Source organism: Suricata suricatta, chromosome 17 (genome assembly GCF_006229205.1).
Source record: "Suricata suricatta isolate VVHF042 chromosome 17, meerkat_22Aug2017_6uvM2_HiC, whole genome shotgun sequence".
Taxonomy (NCBI): Eukaryota; Metazoa; Chordata; class Mammalia; order Carnivora; family Herpestidae; genus Suricata; species Suricata suricatta.
This window is the reverse complement of record NC_043716.1, coordinates 40,709,995-40,736,611: the sequence shown is the minus strand read 5'-3', so window position 1 is coordinate 40,736,611 and position 26,617 is coordinate 40,709,995. Positions and strand designations below refer to the sequence as shown.

The following is a 26,617-nucleotide window of genomic DNA, read 5'->3' as shown; positions in this document are numbered from 1 at the left end:
ATTCAGAGGTAAGATAACTGGTTCAATGTCATGTAAATGGTTTTTTCCCTATTAGTTGCTAGCATGAAAGAAAAGGAGACAAGTTGGAGTGTAAACTGGTACGCCTGACTCCCTTTGGACAAGTACTAACTTACTGAAGCTGACATGACAGTTTTGCTTCTAGGTGTTCAACAAGAGTTCATATATATTCACCAGGAGACATAGATGGAATGTTCATGGTGGCATTATTCATAACATCCTCAAACTGTAAACTGCTTGGATGCCCATCAGCAGTGGAATGAATAAATTTGTGATCAAGTCACACAGTGGCAACATAATAAAGCAAAGAGAATGAACAGATTAGAGCTAAATGCAGCAAGATTGGTGACTCTCAACAAATGCTGAACAAAAGAGTATATTCTTTATGGTTTTGACACAAGAGAGTCCGTTTTGTAGGATTCCATTTATATTAAGCTCAAGAATGGGGTAAACCAGTGGGTCTCAATGGGCTGTAATACTGTTCCCCAAAGGGCATTTGGCAGTATTTGGGGACATCTTTGGTTGCCACAACTGGAAGAGACCAGGGATGCTTCAGACCACCCTGCAGTGCACAGGACAGTCTCACAACAAACACCTATCCCTGGGCTGAAAGTACTCTGTACTCTTAGAGGTAAGAATGGTGTTTCCCTTGGGTAGAGAGGGGTGTGATCATGGCTCCGTGTAGGTGGTAATGTTTTGTTTTTGATTTTAGTTCTGGTTACATAGATGTATTCAGATTGTGAAAGTTCACTGAGCTGCATGCTTATATTTACATATCTTCCTGTAGGTATTTTACACTTCAATCAAGGATTGGTTGAAAATCAGACTTCACATAAAAATCCAGGTCAAAGATGTCTTTTTGTTAATTTTTTAACGTTTATGTTTGAGAGAGTGTGAGTGGGGCAGGGGCAGAGAGCCAGGGAGATACAGAAACCAAAGCGGCTCTAGGCTCTGAGCTGTCAGCACAGAGTCTGATGTGGGGCTCGAATCCATGAACTGTGAGATCATGACCTGAGCCAAAATCAGATACTTAACCAACTGAGCCACTCAGGCTCCCCTCGAAGACTTTTGAAAGATGGGACAGTCTGGTAACTCCCATAGCTCTAACTAATAAGCAGTAGGCACCCCTACCCCGTGCCCCACACCCTTTGGTTGGTACCTGTTTCCCAGGCCCCATTTTCCTGTTTCAGTTAGTTGTGTCCCCTCACTGGTATCAAACAGCTTGAGTGAGATAGAATTCACACACCATACAGTTCACCTATTTAAAGTGTACCATTCAAAGGTTTTATTATATTGCCAGGGTTGTGTAGCCATCACCACAATCTAATTTTAGAATATTTTCATTCCTCCAAAAAGAAACCTCATACTTAATAGCAGTCACTCCTCCCCCCCCCCCGCCCCCATTCTCTTTCAGGTCTAGGCAACCACTAATCTTATTTTTTGTCTTTAAATAATTGTATGCATTTGAATGTTGTGATCTGTGTTCTAAAATAGGGTTTATTGTAGTTATGCAGTATTTCATCATGAGGTTATGTCATAAGTTGTATAAAAATAAGTTGGGCACTTATTTAAGTTTAATTACTAGATGTGGAATTACTGATCAAAGGATATAAACACTTTAAAATTCCTGATAAATATTAACCACAGTACCTTCCAGAAAGGTTGTCAGACTGCCCTCACCATCAGTGGATGATAGCATGTTTTGCAAATTTTATGTATTCATATTGGAAATGTTAACACATTTTTTTATTTTGTCTTAGACATGTTCATCTTCCTAGACTGATGGTTATTCAGACAGTTGATTTGACCTAAACTGAGGCCATTTTGGACAAGTGCACCAGTATTGTCCTTTTTTACATGAAGGCAGTACCACTCAGGATGTGAATGAATGTATTAACCCAGGTTCCCCGTCTTCTCCAGCTGGTTCCTGAAGGTTCTTACATTCAAATAGAGTGGCTTTTTGCCAGCACAAATTGACACTTCAGCCCACAGTGATGTATTTTGTTTCCTGGCTGGCTAATAGAGCCAAGATTTCAAACTACTCTCTCTCTACTAGGTTTTATAATTTGACTCACAACAAATTATATTTTGTGTTTCTCCAGTATTGTCCATAGCCAGGAGCTCTTTTGAAAACAAGTTGTTTGTATGTTTGTAATACATAGATTACTGTTTGCTAGTGAGCTGCCGTGATGCTTTTGCTTAGAAATTGTCACTAGCTAGTTATTAAACCTCTATTATCGCTCATGCAGAATTAACTTCCACTTAAAGCATTCCAGTTAAACAAAACTTCATTGTAAACCCTTTAATTGATGCCTTGTCTCTGCACAGAAAGCAATCTCATTCAGGAGTGTGAGTCACGAGCACGATTCGTAGTAGATTGCTCAGCTCATGATCTGGGATGCCCAGTTAGGTAATACTTTAGAATTGTGGTGAGTCAATACTACATTTTTTTAGTTTGTGTCAACCATAAATTTTCTGGGATGACTGGGAAATGCCATTTTGAAAATTTGACATCTTATCATTGTTTCATTTCAATGTAGTTACTTCTTTCCTGCTCCCTAGAGTTCTGAATGCCACATAATTTGTTGGTTGTTTTATGAGTTTTATTCTGCCTGGGGTGATTTTCATCAAATGTTAATAGACATGACCTTAGAAATCATCTGATATTCTCCACTTATTTCACAAATGAAAAAAAAAAAGGAAGAAATACTTGTTCCTGAAGTACCGGTCTCTTGCCTCCTAGTTCAGAGCTTGCCCTGCTTTGGTTTCATAAAATTCATGGTTAGGAATCACTATTCTAGAATATTAATTTAAGTTCATCCTGGACTTTGTTTTTATTTAAAAAAATTTTTTTTTTAATGTTTATTTTTGAGAGAGAGAGAGACACAGTACAAGTGGTCATGATCTCACGGTCTGTGGGTTTGAGCCCCATGGCAGGCACTGTGCTGACAGCTTGGAGCCTGGAGCCTGCTTCAGATTTTGTCTTTCTCCCTCCTCTCTGTCTCTCTCTGTCTCTGTCTCTCTCTCTCTCATCCCCCTCCCCCATTCACATTCTATCTCTCTAAACAATAAATAACTTTAAAAAAATTTTTAAATTAAGGATTTGAGAGAGCTGGCCGACTCCCAGTACTCCCAGAGGGCCAGAGACCAAGCCCACTGCGGGCAAGTCTTCAGGAAAAAGCCCACTGCTGGCGTCAGGTCACACTACGGGCTGGGCCTGGGACCCCTGAAAGGTGGGAGCTCTCCCTGGCTCAGTCCTGCTGTCCTCAGGGCAGACCCTGCCGGGGACCTTCCCCGCTGTCCTCGGAATCTCTCTTGGTGCATCTGACCAGCAGAGCACAGGTCCCAGGCCTGACCCTTAGCTTTGAGGAACTCTGAGAAACTGAGTTTGGATTTCTTTTTATTTAAAAAATTTTTACTGTTTATTTTTAGAGACAGAGTCCAAGTGGGGGAGGGGCAGAAAGCGAGGGAGACGCAGAATCCGTAGCAGGCTCCATGCCCCGAAATGTCAGCACAGAGCCTAGTGCTGGGCTCGAACCCACAAACTGTGAGATCATGACCTGAGCTGAAGTCGGATGGTTAAGCAGCTGAAACACCCAGGTGTCCCTGTTTTTAATTTTAAAAAGAAATTAAGATTTTAAAATCCAGTCGGTAATAGGCTTGGGGTGTTTTTTGTTTGTTTTTTTAATTAGAGGGAGATTAAAACTTGGCTCTGACCCATTTGGACTTTGTTGTTGCATTTACAAAACATTTAGAATTTAACACTACTTATTTGAAAATTTTTAATTTCCTGTTTATTATAGTTTAGTAAGATTAAAAATTGACAAGGGGCAGGTTATTGGGTTTTTTAGTTGTTGATTTGGCGCCCTTAGGAGCTTTTATTTTTACATGAGTCTACTAGAGAGACTTTTCCAAAGATATGTATGGGAAAACAGTATTTTTGGATTAACTGTTTTTGTGGCCAAGATTATAGTAAAGAGCTTGCAATGGAAAAAATGAATCAGATAAATTGAAAAAGCATTTCCCCGTATGGTCACTACACTATGGAATATGTTGAAACTCTAACAGATGACTGTAGTTCACTTCTTCTAGTTCTTTTGTTTAGCACATATTACTGTTCATTAACTATCTCTTGAATATAACTAGTTTTTAAAACATATTTGTAAATACCTTACAAATGACTAGATTGCAAGCTTCTTGATAATAGACAAAGTACCAATTGCATGAATGAATTTTAGTTAAAACTTTTTCTTATCCCTTTTTATTGTGGTAAAATATACTTAACATAAAATTTATAATTTAACCGTTTTCTAAAGTGTATAGCTATGGGATACCTCGGTGGTTGTTGGTTAAGTGTCTGACTTCTGCTCAGGTCGTGATCTCCGGTACATGAGTTCGAGCCCCATATCAGGCTCACTGCTGTCAGCATAGAACCTGCTTCAGATCCTGTCTCCCCCTCTGTCTGCCCCTTCCCGGCTCATATTCTCCCTCTCTCTCTCAAAAATAAACATTAAAAATATTTTAAGAATTAAAAAATTAAAAACAATAAAGGGTATAGCTTTGTGGCATTAAGTAAATTTACATCGCTTTATGACCATCTCCTGAACCTCTGAATCTTCCCAAGAGAAACTGTACCCATTACACACTAGTTCCCATTCCTCTCAGCCCCTGGCAATCACCATTTTATTTTCTGTTTCTATGAATTTGACTCTTGTAGGTACCTTGTGTATGTAGAGTCATATAACATTTGTCCTTTTGTGACTGACTGCTTTCACTTAGCATTATGTTGTCAAGGTTCATCCATGTGTCAGAATTTCCTTCCTTTCAAGGCTGAAGAATATTCCATTGTATATTACAAAACGTCATGTTTTGTTTATTCATCTGTCAGTGGACACTTGGGTTGCTTCTACCTTTTTTGGCTCTTGTGAATAATTCTACAGTGAACACGAGTATACAGAATCTTCTGGCTGCTGCTTTTGTTTCTTTCAGTACATACCCAGGAGAATCGCTGGATCATAAGGTAATTGTATATTTAATATTTTGAGGAAATTGTAACCAAACTATTTTCTGTAGCAACCATACCATTTTAGATTCCCACCAGCAGTGCTCAACAAGGAACCAATTTCTCCATGGCTTCATCGGCACTTGGTCTTTTCTCTTCTTCTTTTGTAATAGCCATCTTGATGTGAGTGATGTGGTATCTCACAGGTTTTGTTTGGATGTCCTTAATGATTGTCATAGCCTCAAACTCCTTATAATTTAGACTCCTATTAACCCAAACTTTGTTTCTTAAAAAATACATTGAAATTATTGGTGAGGAAATGAGGGAACCAGGTTCTCAAACTCTGATAGTGGAAATATAAATAAGTAGGTACCAGCTTTTTGGAAGGGTAATTCAGTAATACAAATCAAAAGCTTTAGAATTTTTGGAGAGCTGGAGGGCAAAGTCGACCTTTTCTTGTAAACACACGCAGAAATATCTTTCACAATGTACAGCTATTCACCAGCAATTCTTTTAGAAATGGGTGTGTGTACCAAGTTGAGTATTACAACAAACCACTATAAACAACCTACACATTCAGCCGTAGAGCTTGGTTAGGTTCTGATTCAGTAGGTCTTGGAGTGGGAGTTGGGTAAGGAGGATGTGGGCATGAGCATTTTCAACATGTGCTCCAGATCATTCTGATGAAGGTGGTCTATGGACCACATGTTTGACATGCTTTGGTTTCAGGTGCCGTGGTGTGCTAAGCCTCTCTGCAAACGGGTCTCTGACTTCTCTGGTCAGCCTTCTCTACAGCTACTTCCCAAACATCCTCCATCATATTCTAGTCTAAGAGAATTCTTATTTTTTTTTTAATTTATTTTCTTATTTATTTTGAGAGCGAGCACACGTCGGGTAGGGGCAGAGAGAGGGGGAGAATTATAGGTAGTCTCCTTGTGGCCAGCATAGAGCCTGATGCAGGATTTGAACTTATAAAACTGAGATTGTGACCCGAGCCAAAATCAGGAGCTGACTGAGCCCCTCAGGAGCCCCTAGTCTAAGGCTTCTTGTGCAACTTTTCACTCACCTCATTTTCTCCATCTGCCTTGCCTTTACTTCCCACCCCAGCTCAGCCTGGTGAAACCACACCCATTCTTCAGAGACCCATGTGTCTCTTGCAGTCAACTTTTTTTCCCTTCCAGCTTTATTTATTTTTATTTAATTATTTATTTATTTTTAAAAATTTACATCCAAGTCAGCATGAAGTGCAGTTGGAAGTAGAATCCAGTGATTCATCCCCTACTATAACACCCAGTGCTCATCCCAAATGTCTTCCTTAATGCCCCTTGCCCATTTACCCCATGTCCCCACCCACAACCCCTCCAGCGACCCTCAGTTTGTTCTCTGTATTTAAGAGTCTCTTATGTTTTGTTACCCTCCTTCCAGCTTTACTGAGGTATAATTGACAGCTTATACTTAAAAAAATTTTTTTAATGTTTTTATTTCTTTTTTAAGAGAGACAAAGTGCAAGTGGGGGAGGGGCAGAGAGAGGGAGACAGAAGTTGAAGCAGGCTCCAGGCTCTGAGCTGTCAGCGCAGCACAGAGCCTGATGCAAGGGTCAAACCTGTGAGCAGGGAGGTCATGACCTGAGCCTAACCTACTGACAGCTTGTGCTTTTTAATCCATAGGGAATTAACCTCATTCCCTTCTGCAAATATTTTCATATTTTGTACTTTTATACCATTAATTGTATTCTGTCCTGAAATATTGTATTAGTGAACATGCTTTAATATTATCTACTTTGTAGAAATTCATTCAGGTCTCCCATTTAAATAGCACACATTCATTGAGTGCTTTTTTGTGTCCTGGGCACCATAATAGGAGCTAAATGTTCAGAAAAATTAAAGAAACATGGACTTTCCAAGCATCAAGGAACTCATTCCAGCAGAAGAAACCAGTATCACTAATTTCAATTTAATAGAGTAAGTCCTGATATTAAGGGAATGAAGAATTATGGGCTTTCTGCAGAGGGGATTGATTGAGGAGGTCAGGGAAACTTAAAGTGGCCTTTGACCTAGATTTTTTTTTTTTTAATGTTTTTTATTTATTTTTGAGAGACAGAGAGAGCGCGAGCAAGGGAGGGTCAGAGACAGAGGGAGACACAGAATCCGAAGCAGGCTCCAGGCTCTGAGCTGTCAGCACAGAGCTCGACGTGGGGCTGGAACCCATGAACCCTGAGATAATGACCTGAGCTGAAGCCAGATGCTTAACTGACTGAGCCACCCAGGCGCCCCTGAGCTAGATCTTAAAGGATGAAAAATTTTCCAGTAGGAAATTTTGGAAAGACAATTCAAAATTTATTCCTTTTTAAAATTAAAAAAAAATTGTTTTTTCAAGTTTATTTTGAGAAGGAGAGAGAGTGCGCAAGTCGGGTAGGAACAGAGAGAGGGGAGAGAAAATTCCAAGCAGGTTCCACACTGTCAGGGCAGAGCCCAGTGCAGGGCTTGAACTCAAGATTATCGTGAGATCATGACCTGAGCCAAAATCAAGATTTGGACACTTAACCGACTGAGCCACCAGGCACCCCATGCAGTTTAAAGTTTAAAGTGGAGGAAGGTGGGGGTGCCTGGAAAGCTCAGTCCTTTGTCTGACTCAATCTCAGCTCAGGTCTTGATCTCAGGGTTGTGAGTTCAAGTCCCACACAAGGCATGAAGCCTATTTGAAAAAATAAAATAAGGGGTGCCTAGGTGGCTCAGGTCATGTTCTCATGGTTCAGGGTTCAAGCCCTGCATTGGGCTTACTGCTGTCAGCGTGGAGCTCCCTTCAGATCCTCTGTCCCCCTCTCTCTCAGCCCCTCCCCTGTCAGTGCTCTCTCTCAAAAATAAATAAACATTTAAAAAATAAAGTGGAAGAGAGGTGCCTAGCTGGCTCAGTCGATAGAGCATGTTACTCTTGATCTCAGGGTTGTAAGTTTGAGCCCCACATCGGGCTCTGTGCTGACAGCTCGGCGCCTGGAGCCTGCTTTGGATTCTGTGTCTCCCTCTCTCTCTCTGCCCCTCCCTTCCTTGTGCTCTGTCTCTCAAAAATAAATAAATGTAAAAAAAAATGTTTTCTAATGTTTATTTTGAAAGCGGGTGTGTGCAAGTAGTGGGGTGGCGTGACAGAGAGAGAGGGAGAGAGAGAATCCCAAGCAGGCTCCTCACTGTGCACACAGAGCCCGACACAGGACTCAGTGAACCAAAATCAGGAGTCAGCCACTCCACCAACTGAACCACCCAGGTGCCCCCCCAAATCAAGTCTTTAAAAAAATAATAAAGTGGAGGAAAATAGAGCAGAAGTTCACATTTATTAAGTCATTCAGGTGCTTGTTCTAAGAGCCAGGGATATAAGAACAAAGTCGTCATAATCAACAAATTAACAAATAAAAAATAGGTAGTGTTAATAAGTGTTCCGAAGGAAAAAGGTGGGGTGAGGGTATAGAGGGTGATGGAGGGGTGTGGTTCCAGGTAGGTGCTCAGAGACAACTTCACCACATGAAGTGACCTCAGAGGAGAAGCATAAAGTGAGCAGGAGCTAATATGAGGGTGTCCAGGGAAAATAGGTTTAATAAAGGAAACAACAAATGTATGTGTGAAAGTGTGTAGTGTAAATTAATGTGAAATATAAGTAATGATTTTTAAACTTGAAGTAAATTAAGATGAGCACTTTATAAAACAATGAGTTTTTGAAGAAAAAATATTTTAATGTTAAAAAGTTGACAGAAGGATTTTTTTTTTATCTCAAGCAGACTATTCTATAGGGCATGGAATGCCTTTGGGTATATTTTCTTTTAAATATTTTTTTAATGTTTATTTATTTTTGAGAGAGAGACAGAGCAAAAGTAGAGGAGGGTCAGAGAGAATGGGAGACACAGAATCTGAAGCAGGCTCCAGGCTCTGAGCTGTCAGCACAGAGTCAGACATGGGGCTCAAACCCACAAACCGCAAAATCATGACCTGAGCCGAAGTCAGATGCTTAACTGACTGAACCCTCAGGCACCCCTAGGGGTATTTTCTTTTAAAAGGCAGTATATTCGGGGCGCCTGGGTGGGTGGTTCAGTCGGTTAAGCATCTGACTTCGGCTCAGGTCATGATCTCACGGTTCATGAGTTGGAGCCCCACATCGGGCTCTGTGCTGACAGCTCAGAGCCTGGAGCCTGCTTCAGATTCTGTCTCCCTCTCTCTCTGACCCTCCCCTGATCACGCTGTCTCTCTCTCTCTCTCAAAACTAAGTAGAACATTTAAATTTAAAAAAAAAAGACATATTCATTTGGTTCAAAAAACAAGACAATATAAAAAGATACATAATCAAAAGTGTTGATCCTGCCCTATTCTCTTTAGTCCCCTTTCCCACTTTTATTAGTTTTTCTTTTAAGTTTTCTTGTGTAATTTTTTAAGTTTGTTTATTCATTTATTTAAGTACTCTCTACACCCAGTGTGGGGCTCAAACTCATGACTCTGCAAAAAAGCACTGCATGCTCTTCCAGCTGAGCCAGCTAGATGCCCCCCTTATGTGTGTTTTTTTTATAGAAATAAAAGCAAAAACACAGATTGGTGGGTTTTTTTTTTCCCTCATTACATACTCAGCATATCAAATATACACTTATATACCTCGCTGTTTTCACTAATTAAATGCCTTGGGTGTCTTTCTATACGAGGAGAGCGTTCCTCAAAATTTTTTATGGCCACGTGGTATTCTACTGAATAGATTGACCATGGTGCATGTAACCATTCCCTAGCGAGTGGACATTTGAGTTCTTTATAGAAACAGTGCTATAATGTGATTATTCCCAAAAGTGAGATTACCGGTCAAAGGATAGATGTAATTTTGTTAGATATTACTGAATTGCCATCAGAGTTGTAAACCCCCCCCCCAATCAACAGTGTATGAGAATACCTGTTTCTCCACAGCCTCCCCAACTTCAGGACTTTTGTCACCGTGATAGAAGAACTGTATCACAAAGTAGCATGTTTTATTTTTGAGATATAATTCATATGTCTTAAAATTTCATCCTTTAAAATAAATGTATTTTTCAGGAGCACCTGGGTGGCTCAGTCAGTTGAGTGTTCGACTTAGATCATGATCTCAAGGTTCATGGTTTAGGGCCCCACGTCAGGCTCTGTGCTGACAGCTCAGAGCCTGGAACCTGCTTGGATTCTGTGTCTCCCTCTCTTTCTGCCCCTATGCTGCTCATGCTCATGCTCTTGTCTCTCTCTCTCTCAAAAATAAATTTTTTAAAAGTTAGAAGAAAATAAAGTGTACAATTTAGTGGTTTTTAGTATAGTCACAAGGTTGTGTAGCCATCACCACTGTCTTAATTCAGATTTTCATCATCTCAAAAAGGTATTCTATACCCTTTAAAATAGTCACACCCTATTTCCCAAAGCCCCAGACAACCACCAGTCTTTCTGTGTCTGGATTTGTTTGTTCTGGACATTTCATATAAATGGAATCATACAGTGTATGACTTGTTTGTATTTGACTTATTTAGCATTATTTTTTCCTTTGTGTTCAAATGTTTTATTTATTTTTGAGAGAGAAAGTGAGCAGGGGAGTGGTGGGGGGAACAGAAGATCCAAAGCAGGCTCTGCACTGACAGCAGCGAGCCTGATGTGGGGCTTGAACCCAGGAACCTTGAGATCATGACCTGAGCCAAAGTCGGATGCTCAACTGACTGAGCCACCCAGGCGCTCCTGACATTATTTTTTTCTGGTTCATCGATGTTGTGTAACTTTTTTAAGGGGAATTTGTGGGGGCTTTTGCCATGGAATGTCTGTCTGTATCCCTTGTCCATTTCCTTTTGGATTGTTGGGTGTTTGGGGGTAGGGTTTTTATTTTTGTTTTTGGAACTCTATATAGTAAAGATGTTAGGTTTCTACCTATGAAAAAGTTACCAAGGAGGTGCCTGGCTGGCATGCTTACTGAGTCAGCCAGGCACCTCACAGGGGACATTTCATTAAGGAAGTGACCTGAGCAGCCGTGAAGGAGACAGTCCTGCCAGTATCAGTGAAAACAGCTTTTCAAGCAGTGAAAATAGCAAGTGCAGAAGTTTTGAGACAAAAGCATAGCATATTTGTCTTTTTAATGTTAATTTGTTTTTAGAGATGGAAAGAGAGAATGAGTGGGGGAAGGGTAGGGAGAGAGGGAGAGAGAATCTCAAGCAGGTTCTACCCTGTCAGAGCAGAGCCAGTGGCCACCTCGAACCCATGAGCCCTGGGATCATGATGACCTGAGCCAAAATCAAGAGTCAGACATCTTTCTTTTTAATATATATATATATATGTGTGTGTGTGTGTGTGTATATATATGTATATGTATATGTGTGTGTGTATATATATATATATATATTTTTTTTTTTTACCTGTGCTGTCGGCTCAGAGCCTGACTTGGGGCTTCATCTTACGAACTGTGGGATCATGAACAGAGCCAAGATCAAGAGTCTAATGTGTAACTGACTGAGCCACGTAGGTGCCCACCCCCCCACTTTTTTTCTTTTTCTTTTTTTTTTGGAATGTATATTTATTTTTAGAGAGCGGGGGATGGAGCAGAGAGAGGGAAAAAGAGAGCATGGCATTTTGGTGCAGGCTCTGAGGAACAGTGAGGATGCAGATACTCCTGAGTCAGAATGAGCAAGAGGGAGGATGGAAGGAGATGAGACCAGAAAGTGAACTGTGGCCGTGTGACGGGGTGTTGTAGACTGTGGTAAAGAGTTTTGATTTTATTCCAATAGAGTTTTGAGCGGGAAAGGGACATGATTGATCTGCCTTACTTTTTAAGAGCTTTACTGGGGTTGCTTTTCAGAGAATAGATTTGAGAGGGATAAGAACATAAACTAAGAAACCAGCTAGAAGACTTCGGCTTTTACAGTAGTCCTGGTTAGAAGCGAAGGTGGCTTGAACCAGAGTGGCAGTGGTGGAGGTGGTAAGAAGTTGCTGGAAGGATTTGCCAGTGGTTCGGCTTGAAGTGAGAAAAAAGGAATGAGGCTGACTTGAAGGTTTTTGACCAGGAACCACATGAGTTGTGGACCCATTTACTTAGATTTGGAAGACTGAAAACGGAGTAGGTCTTCAGAGGATGGGATGGTTGTGGTATGTTAAGTATCGGACGCGTTAGACGTCCCGGAGCCGTAGAGTAGCGGTTGAATTTCAGGCCTGAAGTTCAAGGGAAATGTTGAAGCAAATGGGACATCATTTACAGGTTGAATTCTGGCTGGAGGAACCTGCAGAGAACACCGAAAAGGATAGGGTAACAAGATAGGATAAAAACCAGGACATGTATTTAGAAGTTGAGAAAAGGAGAAGTGAGACTGAAATAGGAACTGAAAAATAAGAACCAGAAGAGTAAGGTATCAGGGAAGCCAAGTGAAAAAAAGTATTTCGGAGAGGAAGGAGTGATCAGGTGTATCCTACAGATTCGGGGTTCCTGGGTGGCTCAGTCAGTTAAGCATCTGACTCTTGATTTTGGCTCAGGTCATTATCTCATGGTTCATGAGTGAGCCTCCAATCAGGCTTTCTGCTGTCAGCACAGAGCCTGCTTTGGCTCCTCTGTCTCCCTGTCTCTCTGTCCTTCCTCCTCTTGTTCACACTCTCGCTCTCAAAAAAAAATTTTTTAGAAATTTAACAACAAAAAAATTAAACATTAAAAAAATATATAACTTAAAAGGTTGAATAAGAGAATTGGCTATTGAATTTGGCATTGTAGGATTTATCGGCAAGTAGTTTTGGTAGATTGGTGGTATCTAGGCTTACTGGTATGTATACTGTTCCGTCACCTAGATGTTACCATAGTTTATTCACCACTCATCAGTTTTTAGCCATTTAGGAAAGTTTTTAATTCTTAATATATTTTACATATGCAGATTCAGATGTGCATGATGTATTTGAGAGCATTATGAAGTAATAATTTAGAAATAATGCCTTTTTGGATATTGGAGTTAAAAAAATACTGCATAGCAAAAATAGAAGACTTTGGAGTTAAACTAGCCTGTTTGAACCAACCCTTGCCAGTAGCTGGCTTTGTCTACATTCCTTAATTTTCGTGACCCTCTTATCTAAAAGTTAAGATTTTATGAGGATTAAAATAAATGAGCACTCCATATGCTTCCTAGCACATATGTGTTCAGTGAATTTTAAATTGTGTTCTTGTTCTCTTTCTGTTTAGTTTATTTATTTTAATGTTTAGATATTTTTAAGAGAGCACACGTGGGTATGTGCACTTATGCAAGCGAGGGAGGGACAGAGAGAGGGAGACAGGATCCTATGCAGTCTTTTTGTCCTGAAAGCAGAGAGCCGTATTCAGGGCTCGAACTCAAAAACCGTGAGTTCATGACCTGAGCTAAGTTGAACGTTTAACCCACCGAGCCACACAAGTGCCCCAAGTTTGTTTATTTTTGAGAGAGTGTGAGTGGGTAAGGAACAGAGAGAGAATCCCGGGCAGGGTCTGTGCTGTCGGTGCAGCACCTGACGTGGGGCTTGATTTCACAGACCGTGAGATCATGACCCGAGCTAAAATAAAGAGTTAGGTACTTACCCCACTGAGCCACCCAGGCACCCCTTCTTGTTTGTTTTATAGGGACAGTAAAGATTGCTTTCTGGAAAAAAATAAAAGTGTTATTAATTGGTCATGGAAATGTAGGGAGGTGTATTTTGAGGGTGGAGGAGAAGAAGGAAATGGTTCTTTGAGGTCATTCATATGGAGATTTTTCGATGATAAGAGGGAGAATAGGGGAAGATCAAAAATTTGAGTGATTTCTAACTTAATTTCATTGTGATCAGAGCACATACTTTGTATGATTCAAATAATTTTAAATATATTAAGACTTTGGATAATGGCCTGCTCAGTACATGTTGTCTGTGTCCTTGAAAAAATTGTGAAATCTTTTGCTGTTGGGTGGAGCGTACTCTAAATGTCAGTGATTTTGTGGTTTAGTGGTTGATAGTAAGTATTGTTGGTCTCTTACATGCTTGCTGTTTATTCTGTGCGTTATTGAGTGATCAATGTTGAAATCTCCCAACTATTAATTGTGGGTTTGTCCGTTCTTCTTAGTTCTATCAGTTTTTGCTTCCTCTCTTTTGAGGCTCTGTTAATATGTGTATAAACATGTGATATTTTATATCGTATTGATGAATTGACCCCTTTTATCATTGTGAAAGCATCTTTATTTAAGGTTATTCCTTGCTCTGAAGCAAACTGTATCTGGTAATATGTAGTTATTTCTCCTTTTCTTTTTCTGGTTTTTTTTTTTCCACAAACAGGGGAGGGTCAGAGAGAGAGAGGGAAATACAGAATCAGAAACAGGCTCCAGGCTCTGAGTTAGCACAGAGCCCAACGTGGGGCTCAAACCCACGAACTGTGAGATCATGACCTGAGCTGAAGCCGGATGCTTAACCAACTGAGCCACCCAGGTGCCCCTATTTCTCCTTCTTAATTAAAGTTTTAAATAAAGTTTATTTATTTATATAAAGAACCAGTGAGAGAGAGGCAGAGAGAGAGAATCCCAAGCAGACTCCACCCTGCTAGCACAGAGCCCAACGTGGGGCTCAGTCTCCTGAGACGTGAGATCATGATTTCAGCTGAAATCAAGAGTTAGAAACTTAACAGCCTGAGCCACCCGGGGCCCCCCTCTTTTTTTTTTATGTTTATTTATTTTGAGAGAGAAAGAGCCAAGCAGGGGAGGGGCAGAGAGGGAGATCGAATCCTAAAAAGGCTTCATGATGTCAGCACAGAGCCTAACATGGGTTGAATCCTAAAAACCTTGAGATGATGACCTGAGCTGAAATTAAGAGTTGGACAGTCAGGCACAGCATTTACTCCTCCTTTCTTTTGATTACTGTTAACATGTTACATGTTAACATGTTACATCTTTCTCCATAGTTTTGCTTTTTAACTGTGGCTTTATACCTAAAGAGGATTTCTGTGCAGGTAACATATCGTTAGATCTTGTTTATTTAGCCTGACAGTTTCTGCCATTTATGTATGTATGTATGTATGTATGTTTATTCTTATTGAGAGAGAGAGAAAAACAGACACAGCATGAACAGGGGAGGGGCAGAGAGAGAGGGAGACATAATCTGAAGCAGGCTCCAGGATCTCAGCTGTTAGCACAGAGCCCAGTGTGGGGCTTGAACTTGTAAACTGTGAGACCATGACCTGAGCCGAAGTCAGATGCTTAACCGACTAAGCCACCCAGGCGCCCCAATTTCTGCCTTTTAATTGAATCTTTAGCCTGTTTCCATTTAATGTGATTGTTGATATCATAGGGTTTAAATCTGCCATCCTCTTATTTATTCTCTTCGTCTCATTTATTTTTATGATTCCATAGTATGTCCTTCATTAGTTTATTAGCTGTAACATTGTTTTGTTATTTTAATAGTTCATTTTGGGTTTACTATAGCCATCTTTAAGTATTACAGTCTGCTTTCAATATTAAATCACTTCTTGTATTATATGATAACTTTACAACAATATATTTCCATTTCCTTTCTCTCTGCTTTTTGTGATATTGTTTTTACTTCTATTGTTTTACTACTTTTAGTTCTATGTAAAAGAAGTGTGATAATAAATATAAATTCCAGGGGCACCTGGCTGGCTCAGTTGGTGAAGCATGGGACATTTGATCTTGGGGTTGAGTTCAAGGCCCACGTTGGGTGTGGAGATGACTTAAAAATAATTTTTTTTAAAACATTTTTTAATGTTTTATTTATTTTTGATACAGAGAGAGACAGAGCATGAGAAGGGGAGGGGCAGAGAGAGAAGGAGACACAGAACTGGAAGTAGGCTCCAGGCTCTGCACTAGCTGTCAGCACAGAGCCTGACACGGGGCCCGAACCCACGAACCGTGAGATCTGACCTGAGCCGAAGCCGGAGGCTTAACCGACTGAGCCACCCAGGCGCCCCAAAAAATAATTTTTTTAAGAAAGAAAGATAATTTCCACAATAATAAATCGTTGCCATTTTTGCCTTAAACAGCCAATTACCTTTTAAAAATATTTTTTCTTTTTTTTAAATAGAGCACATGTAAGCAGGGGAGAGGAGCAGAGAGAATGAGAATCTCAAGCAGGCTCCAGGTTCTATCCCACAGCCCTGAGATCATGACCTGAGCCAAAATCAAGAGTCGGATGCTTAGCTGACTGAGCTACTCAGCGTCCCTTAAGGGTTTGCTTTTCAACTTTGTTGGGCGGAGGGTGGCAGAACAATTTAGTCCGGAGCTAATGATGCCGCGCTTCTGAGGCACTGCCTTTCCTAGTACTCGGCTTCATGCCCCGTGTGTTGGGATGTCCTTGCACTCTGGCGTGTGAACACAAACTCCTCCTGGCGCGTGTGAAGCTGGGGGCTGTGCTGCACATTTCCTTCTAGTGATATCCCTTCTCCGGTCGTTTCCTCACGCACACTCACTGGTCCGTAGTCCGAGGACAGTCTGCTGATCTCCAGAGCTGCCCTCTGGGCAGCTTTCTCGTCTCCAGTAGTGCCCTGCCCTGGGAGTTCCAGCCGCGTTGGCCTCTCCGGAGTGTGTACTCCGTCTTCTCAATTCAGTGGGTCAGGCAGGTTCTCGGGGCCCTCTCCTCCCTGCTCTGCAGCCTGGAGACCCTCCGTGCAGTGAGCTGGAACAGTCAGTGCTGGTGCCTGCTCTCAGGCACCCCTGCCCCATGCTGCCTTTTCTTTAGTGTCTGGTAACTCTTGCTGCATGGATTGTGTCTGGCTTCTAACTAGGAAGGAGAGAAAGTTGAGAGCGTTTCCATCTGTTGGGATTTGCTCTCCTCAGTGAAGAGGAATGTAAGAGCATCTGAAAATTTGGAATTGGGCTGAGATTGGGGGAGTTAAGGTAGAGGTTTTAAAGAGAAAATTGTGGGAAACAGGAAAGGGAGACAACAAGGAAAAAATAAGTGGTTTTCTGAAAGGTGTTGAACTGACTTTAAAAACAAAAACTTTGAAGTGAAAATCATTAATTTCTAGGTCCGTGTGTTATCTAACACTCCATACAATAGCCCATTTTCTGCTTAAACTGTCCTGTGAACCAAGGCTTCTTGCCTCGTGAGGCTGCTTATTCGTTTTATGGACAGGCCGATGCAGTGGGAATTTGTTTTCTAGGAGAAAAAAGTAGAGCGACTGTACTAAGTATAAGTATAAAGCAGGTCCCCTAGGTATGCATTTATTTGTTTGCCAAACATTTATTTAGCACTTATTTTTTTAATCTTTTTTTTTTAATGTTTTTAATTTATCTTTGAGAGCCAGAGAGAGCAGGGGAGGGCCAGAGAGAGAGAGATACAGAATCCAAAGCAGGCTCCAGGCTCTGGGCTTGCTGTCAGCACAGAGCCCCACGTGGGGCTCAAACCCACAAACTGTGAGATCATGACCTGAGCCAAAGCTGGACACTTAACCAACTGAGCCACCCAGGCGCCCCTAGTTAGCACTTAAAATGTGCCAGTTATTGGGCTTGAAGCTAGGGAAGCAGAGGTGAAAGCCTACGACACCCAGGGCTCCGGCTGGATGCAGTGACCAACCCAAAAGCTGCAGCCGCCCTGGGAGTCCTGGGGCCTGCCTTGGGGGCCGGCCCAGCCCCTAGCTCCGCAGACGCGCGCTGTCCTGCCGTCCCCCTGTACAGAACACTGGCACGTCTGCCCCGGTGTCTTCTGAACAGACTGTACCAACTTCCCTTGTCCCTATTCTCAGTGCCCAAGTTAGTAATTACACTTACTAATTAAATAAGTAATTAAACCTTTTCTGTTGGAGATAGCTCTTTTCTAGTTTTATTCTTCCCTTGCAACTGCCAAGAAACCTGAGTCCTTTCTCTTTTTGTTTGACTTTGAGTTCGTTCTGCACATAAGATCTTAAACTCTGAAATTTCCCCTTTTGATCTTTGTTAATTTATTTTTTTTTTTTTGAGAGAGAGAGAGAGAGAGACAGGATCCAAAATTGGCTCCAGGCTCTGAGCTGTCAGCACAGAGCCCAACATGGGGCCCGAACTCACAAACCGTGAGATCATGACCTGAGCCACCCAAGCACCCCCATCTTTGTGAACTTATTATTTAGTTTAATTCTGATCCCAAAGATTGGGATTAAGTTCCCCTTCTGTGTGCACATGGAAACCTATATGTAGTTCTATCTGTAATGTACTTACCGGTGTTTAAGACCCAGACTCTTGAGCAAGACTGGCTGACTTCAGATTCTGGCTTTGCCACTTTAATAACTGTATGATCTTAGGCAATTTTGTAAACTTTCTAGATCTCATTTCTTCATCTTTAGAAGGGATCCAATCATTAATCTACCTCCTGGGATAATCCAAATAATATGCTTTGTATTTAATCTTCAAAAATCCTATGAGTTCTATTTTACAGGAAAATATGCTAAACTTGGCTTGATCCTGTTAGGATATAACTGTAGAAAACTTCAAATACAAAGAATTTTGGAGGGAATTATGTAATTTATTACCATGTTTATGCCAACTAATTTTTAAAATTCTGGTTTTTAGTATAAGACAAGATAGATTTGCAACTTCAGTTATTTGGAAAATGGACTAAAAATAGCACATTTGGTTTATGTCCAATAAATGTTATATAAGCAAACATTTTTTTTTTCAGTGTGATTTTTTTGTGTGTGAATCTTTTTGAATTAATGGCTACCATGAAATAGTCTTTACTTAAAAAGTAGTACTCTTAAAAAGTCATCCTAGGAGGAATACTTTTTTCCTATCTTTGAATTTATTCAAGAAATTGACTGACAAAAACAAAATTTGAGGGTTCCCTGGGTGGCTCAGTCCGTTAAGTTTCAGGCTCGATTTTGGCTCAAGTCATGATCTCAACAATTTGTGAGATCGAGCCCTACATCAGACTCCATGCTGACAGCCAAGAGCCTGCATGGGATTCTCTCCCTCCTTCTCTCTCTGCCTCTTCCCTGCTCATACTCTCTTTCTCTCTCAAAACCTTAAAAAAAAAATGAAAGGAAGACAGTGATGTGTTATGTTAAATGCTAAATGATTAATGTCTATACTGTATTAGAATATATTCTGCATGGGACGCCCGGGTGGCTCAGTCGGTTAAGCATTCGACTTTGGCTCAGGTTATGATCTCATGGCTCTTGAGTTCAAGCCCTGCACTGGGCTCTGTGCTGACAGCTTGGATCCTGGAGCCGTTTTGGATTTTGTGTCTCTTTCCTTCTCTTTCTCTCTCTCTCTCAAAAATAAACCTTAAAAAAATTTTTTTAATTAAAAAAAGAATGTACTCTGCAAATAAATGGGCAAAAGGCTAGAACTAGTCCACAAAACAGGGAGGGATATGGGGGAAGTATGTCTTGATATATTAAAAACATAAAAATTGAGGGATGCCTAGCTGATAGAGTGTGTGGCTCTTGATTTTGGGATTGTAGGTTTGAGCCTCATGTTGGGTATAGAGATTACTTAAAAAATAAAATCTTTAAAAATTTTTTTTCTTAAAATTTTTAAATGTTTTTATTTATTTTTGAGAGAGAGAGACAGCATGAGCAGGGGAGGGTCAGAGAGAGAGAGGGAGACACAGAATCTGAAGCAGGCTCCAGGCTCTGAGCTGTCAGCACAGAGCCCAACACGGGCTCGAACCCATGAACCGTGAGATCATGACCTGAGCTGAAGTCGGACGCTTAACTGACTGAACCACCCAGGTACCCCTTAAAATTTTTTAGATTTATTTTATTTTATCTCATTTATTTATTTTTGAGAGAGAGCGAACAGAGGAGGGGCAGAGAGAGAGGGAGAGACAGTATGTGAGTTAGGCTCCAGGCTCTGAGCTGTGAGCACAGAGCCCAGTGTGAGGCTCGAACCCATGAATCATGAGATCATTACCTGAGTGGAAGCTTAACTGACTGAGCCACCCAGGTGCCCCTTAAAAATAAAATTAAAAAAAAAAAACAACATACAGGGGTGCTTGGGAGGCTCAGTTGCTTAAGCATCTGTCCAACTTTGGCTCAGGTCATGATCTTGTGGTTCGGTGGTTTGATCCCTGCCTGGGCTTCTGTGTTTCCATCTCTCTCTGCCCCTCTCCTGCTCATGCTCTGTCTTTCTGTCTCTCAAAAATAAATATTGAAAAAAATTTTGTTTAAGTATTGGATAACAGTACAAAGCAAGAACCATGCAGATTTACATATCCTGTGACCTAATAATCCTACTTCCTAGAATTTGTCTATAAAGTCAAGCAAAGCCTAAGGAATATATTTTTTCAAGAAGATATTAAGTACAAATGTTCTTAATCAATTGGGGCTTTCTTAGTGCTTGCCATCTCTTTCCTCTTGCGCTCCCGTGTGCTCCCTGTGCCCCCGTGGCTCTTTCTTTAGAAGATGAAGTATGGAAATGATTCCTGTGTGTCCATGAGAGCCGTTCACAGATTAATTGCTCACTCTCACTCCCCATTGTGTATTCGTGTCTGTTTGCTGAAAAGGGGAAGTCAGAGGGGACTATGTCCTGGATTTTTGGTTTCTGATAGCAGAGCACAAAATGGTTCCGAAGAAAGGGAACTGTCGTGGAACAAGAACACAGTGAGATCACACTTGGCAATGACACATTTCTGCTTAGAAGCGTCAGATCCACAACCCACCCTTTTACTCATTCTATATTCTCTCCCTCCCCCTCCCTCCAACCCCCTTCCTGGGAGTAGTATACTCTGATATTTAAGCCATTCTCTTAATGCTTGGAAGGAAAAGGAAAGGGATTTGGAAAGAGTACCGAAGAAAAAATCTATTGACTCCTTGGGGGATGACAACAATGGGGATGCTGCCATTCATTTCAGGAAGCCCGTGGTTATTGTATTTTCTTAAAAAATGTTTTTTATTGTTTATTTTTTAGAGAGAGGCAGAGTACGAGCAGAGGAGGAGCAGAGAGGGAGATAGAGGATCCAAAGCAGTCTCTGTGCTAACCGCAGAGAGCCCAATGTAGGACTCACATTCATAAACCGTGGGATCGTGGCCCGATCTCAAGTCAGACATTTAACCAACTGAGCCACTCAAAGTGCCCCGCCCCTTACTTATTTTTTTTAAATGTTCACTTTGAGAGCGAGAGAGCGAGCAAGTGGGGCAGGGGCAGGCAGAGGGAATATTAAGCATGCTCAGGGCGGAGCCCAATGTGGGGCTGGATCCCAGGACCCTGGAATCAAAACCTGAGCCAAAATCAAGAGGTGGATGCTCAACCGACTAAGCGACACAGGCACCCCAACCCGTGGTTATTTAGAAAGGAAAATTTCCAGGGCACCTGGTGGCCCAGTCAGTTGGGCGTCCGACTTCGGCTCAGGTCATGATTTTGTGATTGGTAGGTTTGAGCCCTGCATTGGGCTCTGTGCTGACAGCTCAAAGCCTGGAGCCTGCTTCAGATTCTGTGGTCTCCCTCTCTCTCTGCCCCTCCCCACTCGTGTTCTGTCTCTCTTTCTCAAAAATAAACATTAAAAAAATTTTTTTAAGGAAAGAAAATTTCTCATTTCCCATTTTAGGAGATGCTGGAGTTAAGTTACTAAGCACATCACTTCTACTGAAGGTAAGGGTACATGGAACTGTGGCATTTATGATTGCCCTTGGAAGCCAGGTTCTTGGGGTTCAACATTTTCCAAGTCTGGCCAATATCTTAACCAGTGTTCAATGCCTACTTTTGTATGAGATGCTGAACAATTGAGAACTCTTTCATCACAATAATTACTAAAAAGATATTTGCTTCTCTATGGTATGTAGGGAGGTGTAGGGGATGAGTTTTCTAACAGTTAATGCTGTGATAATTTTGACTAATTGGAATAAATAGAATGTCAAGCTTTAGAGGAAATTCTGAGTCTGAACTTGGGGTAGGAGTTCTGTGTTAGAAACTTGACTAGTGTCACCATTTAAAGATTGCATATTACTCTTGTGGTTTTATAACTTGTATATTCAGTGAGAGAAGGGAGGAGATGCTTGTGTGGTCAGATTCTGCATGTAATCTGGATACTTCCATGTTATGGAGGTGCCTGTACTATCTGTCTTTTCTTTCTTTTTCTATGTTTATTTATTTTGAGAGAGTGGACAAGCGGCAAAATGAGAGGGAAAGAGAGAATCCCAAGCAGGCTCTGCATGCTTAGCACAGAGACCTACCCGGGACTCAAACCCACTAACCATGAGACCATGACCTGAGCTGAAACCAAGACTCAGCCCCTTAACTGACTGAGCTACTCAGCGCCCCCCCTTAATATTTTACTTTTAAATAATCTTTACACCCATGTGGGGCTTGAACCCAAACCCCAAGATCAAGAGTTACACACTCCACTGAGTCAGCCAGGTGCCCCTGGATGGTTTTGTTTTTTTTTAAACCACGATACAGATGCAGGTGTTTTCTTTCTGTGAGCAGTTTGTGTGAAGCTATAAATCACCTCCAGTGAATTCAAGTGTCGCAGTGACTGAGGGCCAGCTGTAGGGTGTTTTAACTAAACAGCTTGCTCATTGTTGGCCATTCAAAGCCCAGTGAGAGGTATTAGCTGCTCCAGGGAATAGAACGGGACTGGAGCACCAGGGTGAAGGTTTTCACAGGGCCTTCCGTGACCTAGTTTACATTTGTTGAGATTTTTCTGCTTTGGCTTTTTCCTATAGGTGCCAGAGTTGATCTGCTTCAGACTTCCATGAATGACTCATCTTCCTGTCATAGTTTCTTAGACTACAATGACTTAATCTTTGGGTCACTGTTAAATGCAGTTTCTCCTAGCATGTGTATTGGGAGGAGTATTTGGAGGGATTCAAACGCAAGCCTCTTTCTTCCTCGTGCTGATCAGTTCCTGTACTCCATAGAAAACTTGTTTCTTTCCGAAAATGGCATTTTGATGATTGATTATTTTCTGTAGGAGGAAGCTTGTGACCTTCTCTTGTTTTTTTTTCCTTCCAGAGGGAATCTGGAAAAGTTATAAGCAAAACATTTTTCTAAGAAAATTTTGGATAACAGAAGTTCTGAGTAACAGGTAAAGTATACTTAAACTTCTTTGATGCTGGTAATCACCTGTAATCTACAAAAGGAAACTGGGAGTGGGAAGAAGAGAAGGAGAGAGAAGCCTGCTGTGTGTCGGGTCGCATTCGGGATCGTACACACACCATCTCATCTAGATGATTGTTACCCGGATGCTGGGCATATGGATCTAAGGATCTCAGCATAAAACTGGCTTCAAAGTGCTGTTTTGAATGGATTTGCTTTTGGATTGGGTTTAATGTCCTGACAATTCAGTTTGCAAACAAATCTACCATAAACCAGAATTCTAGAATCTGCTATCTTGTGCAGTCTAGCCAGGGAGCGTCTGCCTAGTTCCTTTCTGCCTTGTGTTTTAGTTCTTGATCATTGCCAGTTATTTGCATGTGTAGCATCTCCTTAATTCTTTTTAATACTTTGTCACCAGGTCCAAAATTTAAGTTTCCTAATAAGGCACCTCTTCACAATGGGGTCCAACACAAGTGTCCCCCATGGTGGTCTCAGTGAGAGTCTTACCATGACTAGACACCTCTCACTATGTTCTGATGTGTATCTCACAGAGAAGTCTTCTGAAATAATCGTGTACATAAAGAATCCAGTATGCTGGGTCTGAAAAACACATCTCTGATGTTAGCTACAATTTTCCCTTTGGAACTAGTGAACACATGAAAGCTAACCAGACTCCTAGGGTTCTGTAGGTCCAAAGATGTGCTCACAGACTGAGGTGAATTGTCCTCCGTGGGGATAGTAGAGAGTGAGATGCTCTTTATTCTAATTAGCATTCTAACATGAGCCTTGAAGTAAGATTTCAAGTATTCAAAAGAGTAGTTCCTAGAGATTTCCTCAAAAAATCAAGTTGTTTGGATTTTCCTATTTGTTGATTTTCCTTTGACATTTTCCCATTTTTGTCAGGGCAAACCAGTTCCACCACCATGAGTTGGAGCTTCCTGACTCGCCTGCTAGAGGAGATCCACAACCATTCCACATTCGTGGGGAAGATCTGGCTCACTGTTTTGATTGTCTTCCGGATTGTCCTTACAGCAGTAGGAGGAGAATCCATCTATTATGATGAGCAAAGCAAATTTGTGTGCAACACGGAGCAGCCAGGCTGCGAGAATGTCTGCTATGATGCCTTCGCACCCCTTTCCCATGTGCGCTTCTGGGTGTTCCAGATCATTCTGGTGGCAACCCCCTCAGTGATGTACCTGGGCTATGCCATTCACAAGATTGCCAAGATGGAGCATGGCGAAGCAGACAAGAAAGGGGCTCGGAGCAAACCCTATGCCATGCGTTGGAAACAGCACCGGGCTCTGGAAGAAACCGAAGAGGACCATGAAGAGGATCCCATGATGTATCCAGAAATGGAATTGGAAAGTGAGAAAGAAAATAAAGAGCAGAACCAACCTAAACCCAAGCATGACGGCCGCCGGCGGATCCGGGAAGATGGGCTCATGAAGATCTATGTGCTGCAGTTGCTGGCAAGGACCGTGTTCGAGGTGGGTTTCCTGATAGGGCAGTATTTTCTGTATGGCTTCCAAGTCCACCCGTTTTATGTGTGCAGCAGACTTCCTTGTCCTCATAAGATAGACTGCTTTATTTCTAGGCCCACTGAAAAGACCATCTTTCTTCTGATAATGTATGGTGTAACAGGCCTTTGCCTCCTGCTGAACATTTGGGAAATGCTTCATTTAGGGTTTGGGACAATTCGAGACTCACTAAACAGTAAAAGGAGGGAACTGGAAGATCCGGGTGCTTATAATTATCCCTTCACTTGGAATACGCCATCTGCTCCCCCTGGCTATAACGTTGCCGTCAAACCGGATCAAATCCAGTACACCGAACTGTCCAACGCCAAGATCGCCTACAAGCAGAACAAGGCCAACATCGCCCAGGAACAGCAGTATGGCAGCCACGAGGAGACCCTCCCAGCGGACCTGGAGACCCTGCAGCGGGAGATCAGAATGGCTCAGGAGCGCTTGGACCTGGCGATCCAGGCCTACAGTCACCAAAACAACCCCCATGGTCCCCGGGAGAAAAAAGCCAAAGTGGGGTCCAAAGCTGGGTCCAACAAGAGCAGTGCTAGTAGCAAATCAGGGGATGGGAAGACCTCCGTCTGGATTTAATCTTGGCCAGGCTTAACACTTGTGCTCCTCGTCGCTCGCGGTAAGCAGCGGCTCCCTGAATGATGGCTTCCATTGAGTAAACAGTTGGCTCTGGTTATCTTCAGGGATGCTGCTGGCTCATGATCGACGCTCGGGGGGCTCCGAAGCGGGGCTGGGACAAGGGGGAGAAAAGGGGAACACCGTGTTCCTGGGCACATATTTCAGCAATAATACTGTTATGGAACTTTACATCTGTGTCTTCCAGATCTGGAAAAAAACAGATACTATTTAAATCATTCTTGTTGAAAAGTTTTTGTATGTACAGTATTATGGTACATTTTTTTAGTATGAGAACTTTCTTTTGTATTTGTATATTGGACCACTGTAGTTATACTTTTATATTAAAGGAAAAAAATCTTTCAGGTAATGCCTATTAGGCTAGTGTTATTACTCTGTTCAGCAGATTCCACCCTGGGTTTAAACTTTAATAGATGCCACACCTAATAAAAGTGCCTGTCGCATTGCAGGGAAGACTTTGGGTATGTAAGGAGCCAGAGGACGAAGCATCAGTTTTCAGTCTTGGAAAGAAAGTCTGCAGTAGAAGGAGGCTGAGATCTTTTCTCCTTTACTTAACAAATCCTTGAATCTCATTCGCCCACCCAAACCTGTCTCCAATCTTAGAAAACCTGTTTGTATTTTCAAAGGATGACTAACTGCAGGATTTCTTATATTATCAAGCATTGTCAGCATATGCCCCGATGGTGTGTACCTAATTTAAGTTCTTCCAAAAGGCCGACACACAAGGTGTCCCCAGTCTGGTGGCAGCACGGTGACCCTGCCTGGAGGTGTCACTATGATTACTCTCCGGCAAAGCCATGCCTGGAAAATGAGCCCCGTTTTGTGGACCTATTTGATTCACCTTAAATCCCTGTCCAGAAACCTGCCTCTTTGGAGGATGTTAACATTGGAAATAAAAAGATTCCCTTGTAGGCTAAAAATACTCAGAGCCATTTGTATCGCATGTGGCGGAAGGCCTAAATCCGAATTCCTTATTTTTTTGTAATTTGCTGTGTTACTTTTATCATTTCTTTACTTCTGCCAGTGTAGATTTCTGTATGGAAGACCGGTCAGAATGACCTGTAAGTAGACCTGAAGAGAATTTCAGAATTCATTCCCTGTAGGCATGTCTGTTTGTTAATGACAAGCATTCATGTTCACATAACACTTGTAATATGCAGTATTTCATTGATAGTTTCAGTCCTATGTTATGTTGGAGAGCAAAGCCTGCCCACCCCGTCCGCATCATCGGTCTTACAGTTTATGAGCTTGTGAGCAAGCGCTTGCTGGGTAAAGATGGAAAGAAAGGGGCCTTTGCTTCCCAGGGGGCGTTTCAGTTCAAGTGTCTCACTCTTTTCTCATAGAAAGCAAGCCACCTCTGACTTTGAAATTACAAAAGTGTTATTTTTTAGGTCTTGATTTTAAAATGTCAGTTCTTTATTATTTAGGAGAATCCTGGACTAGCACCCTTTGGACATCTCTTTTCTTCTACTC

General features: G+C 41.7%; 1 protein-coding gene across 3 annotated transcripts; it reads left to right on the top strand.

Moving 5' to 3' along the window:
- Nucleotides 1–4,965: 4,965 nt before the first annotated feature.
- On the top strand, nucleotides 4,966–26,500 carry GJC1 (gap junction protein gamma 1). 3 transcript variants are annotated; one of them, XM_029927969.1, is made up of 3 exons: nucleotides 4,966–5,038; nucleotides 22,890–22,962; nucleotides 23,877–26,500. In XM_029927969.1, the coding sequence occupies exon 3, from the start codon at nucleotides 23,897–23,899 to the stop codon at nucleotides 25,085–25,087; it is 1,191 nt and encodes a 396-aa protein (XP_029783829.1). In that variant the 5' UTR covers nucleotides 4,966–5,038; nucleotides 22,890–22,962; nucleotides 23,877–23,896; the 3' UTR covers nucleotides 25,088–26,500. The 3 variants fall into 3 exon arrangements, with proteins under 3 accessions (XP_029783829.1, XP_029783828.1, XP_029783830.1); XM_029927968.1 differs by lacking the exon at nucleotides 4,966–5,038 and adding an exon at nucleotides 21,484–21,527; XM_029927970.1 differs by lacking the exon at nucleotides 4,966–5,038 and adding an exon at nucleotides 22,569–22,784.
- Nucleotides 26,501–26,617: the final 117 nt, after the last annotated feature.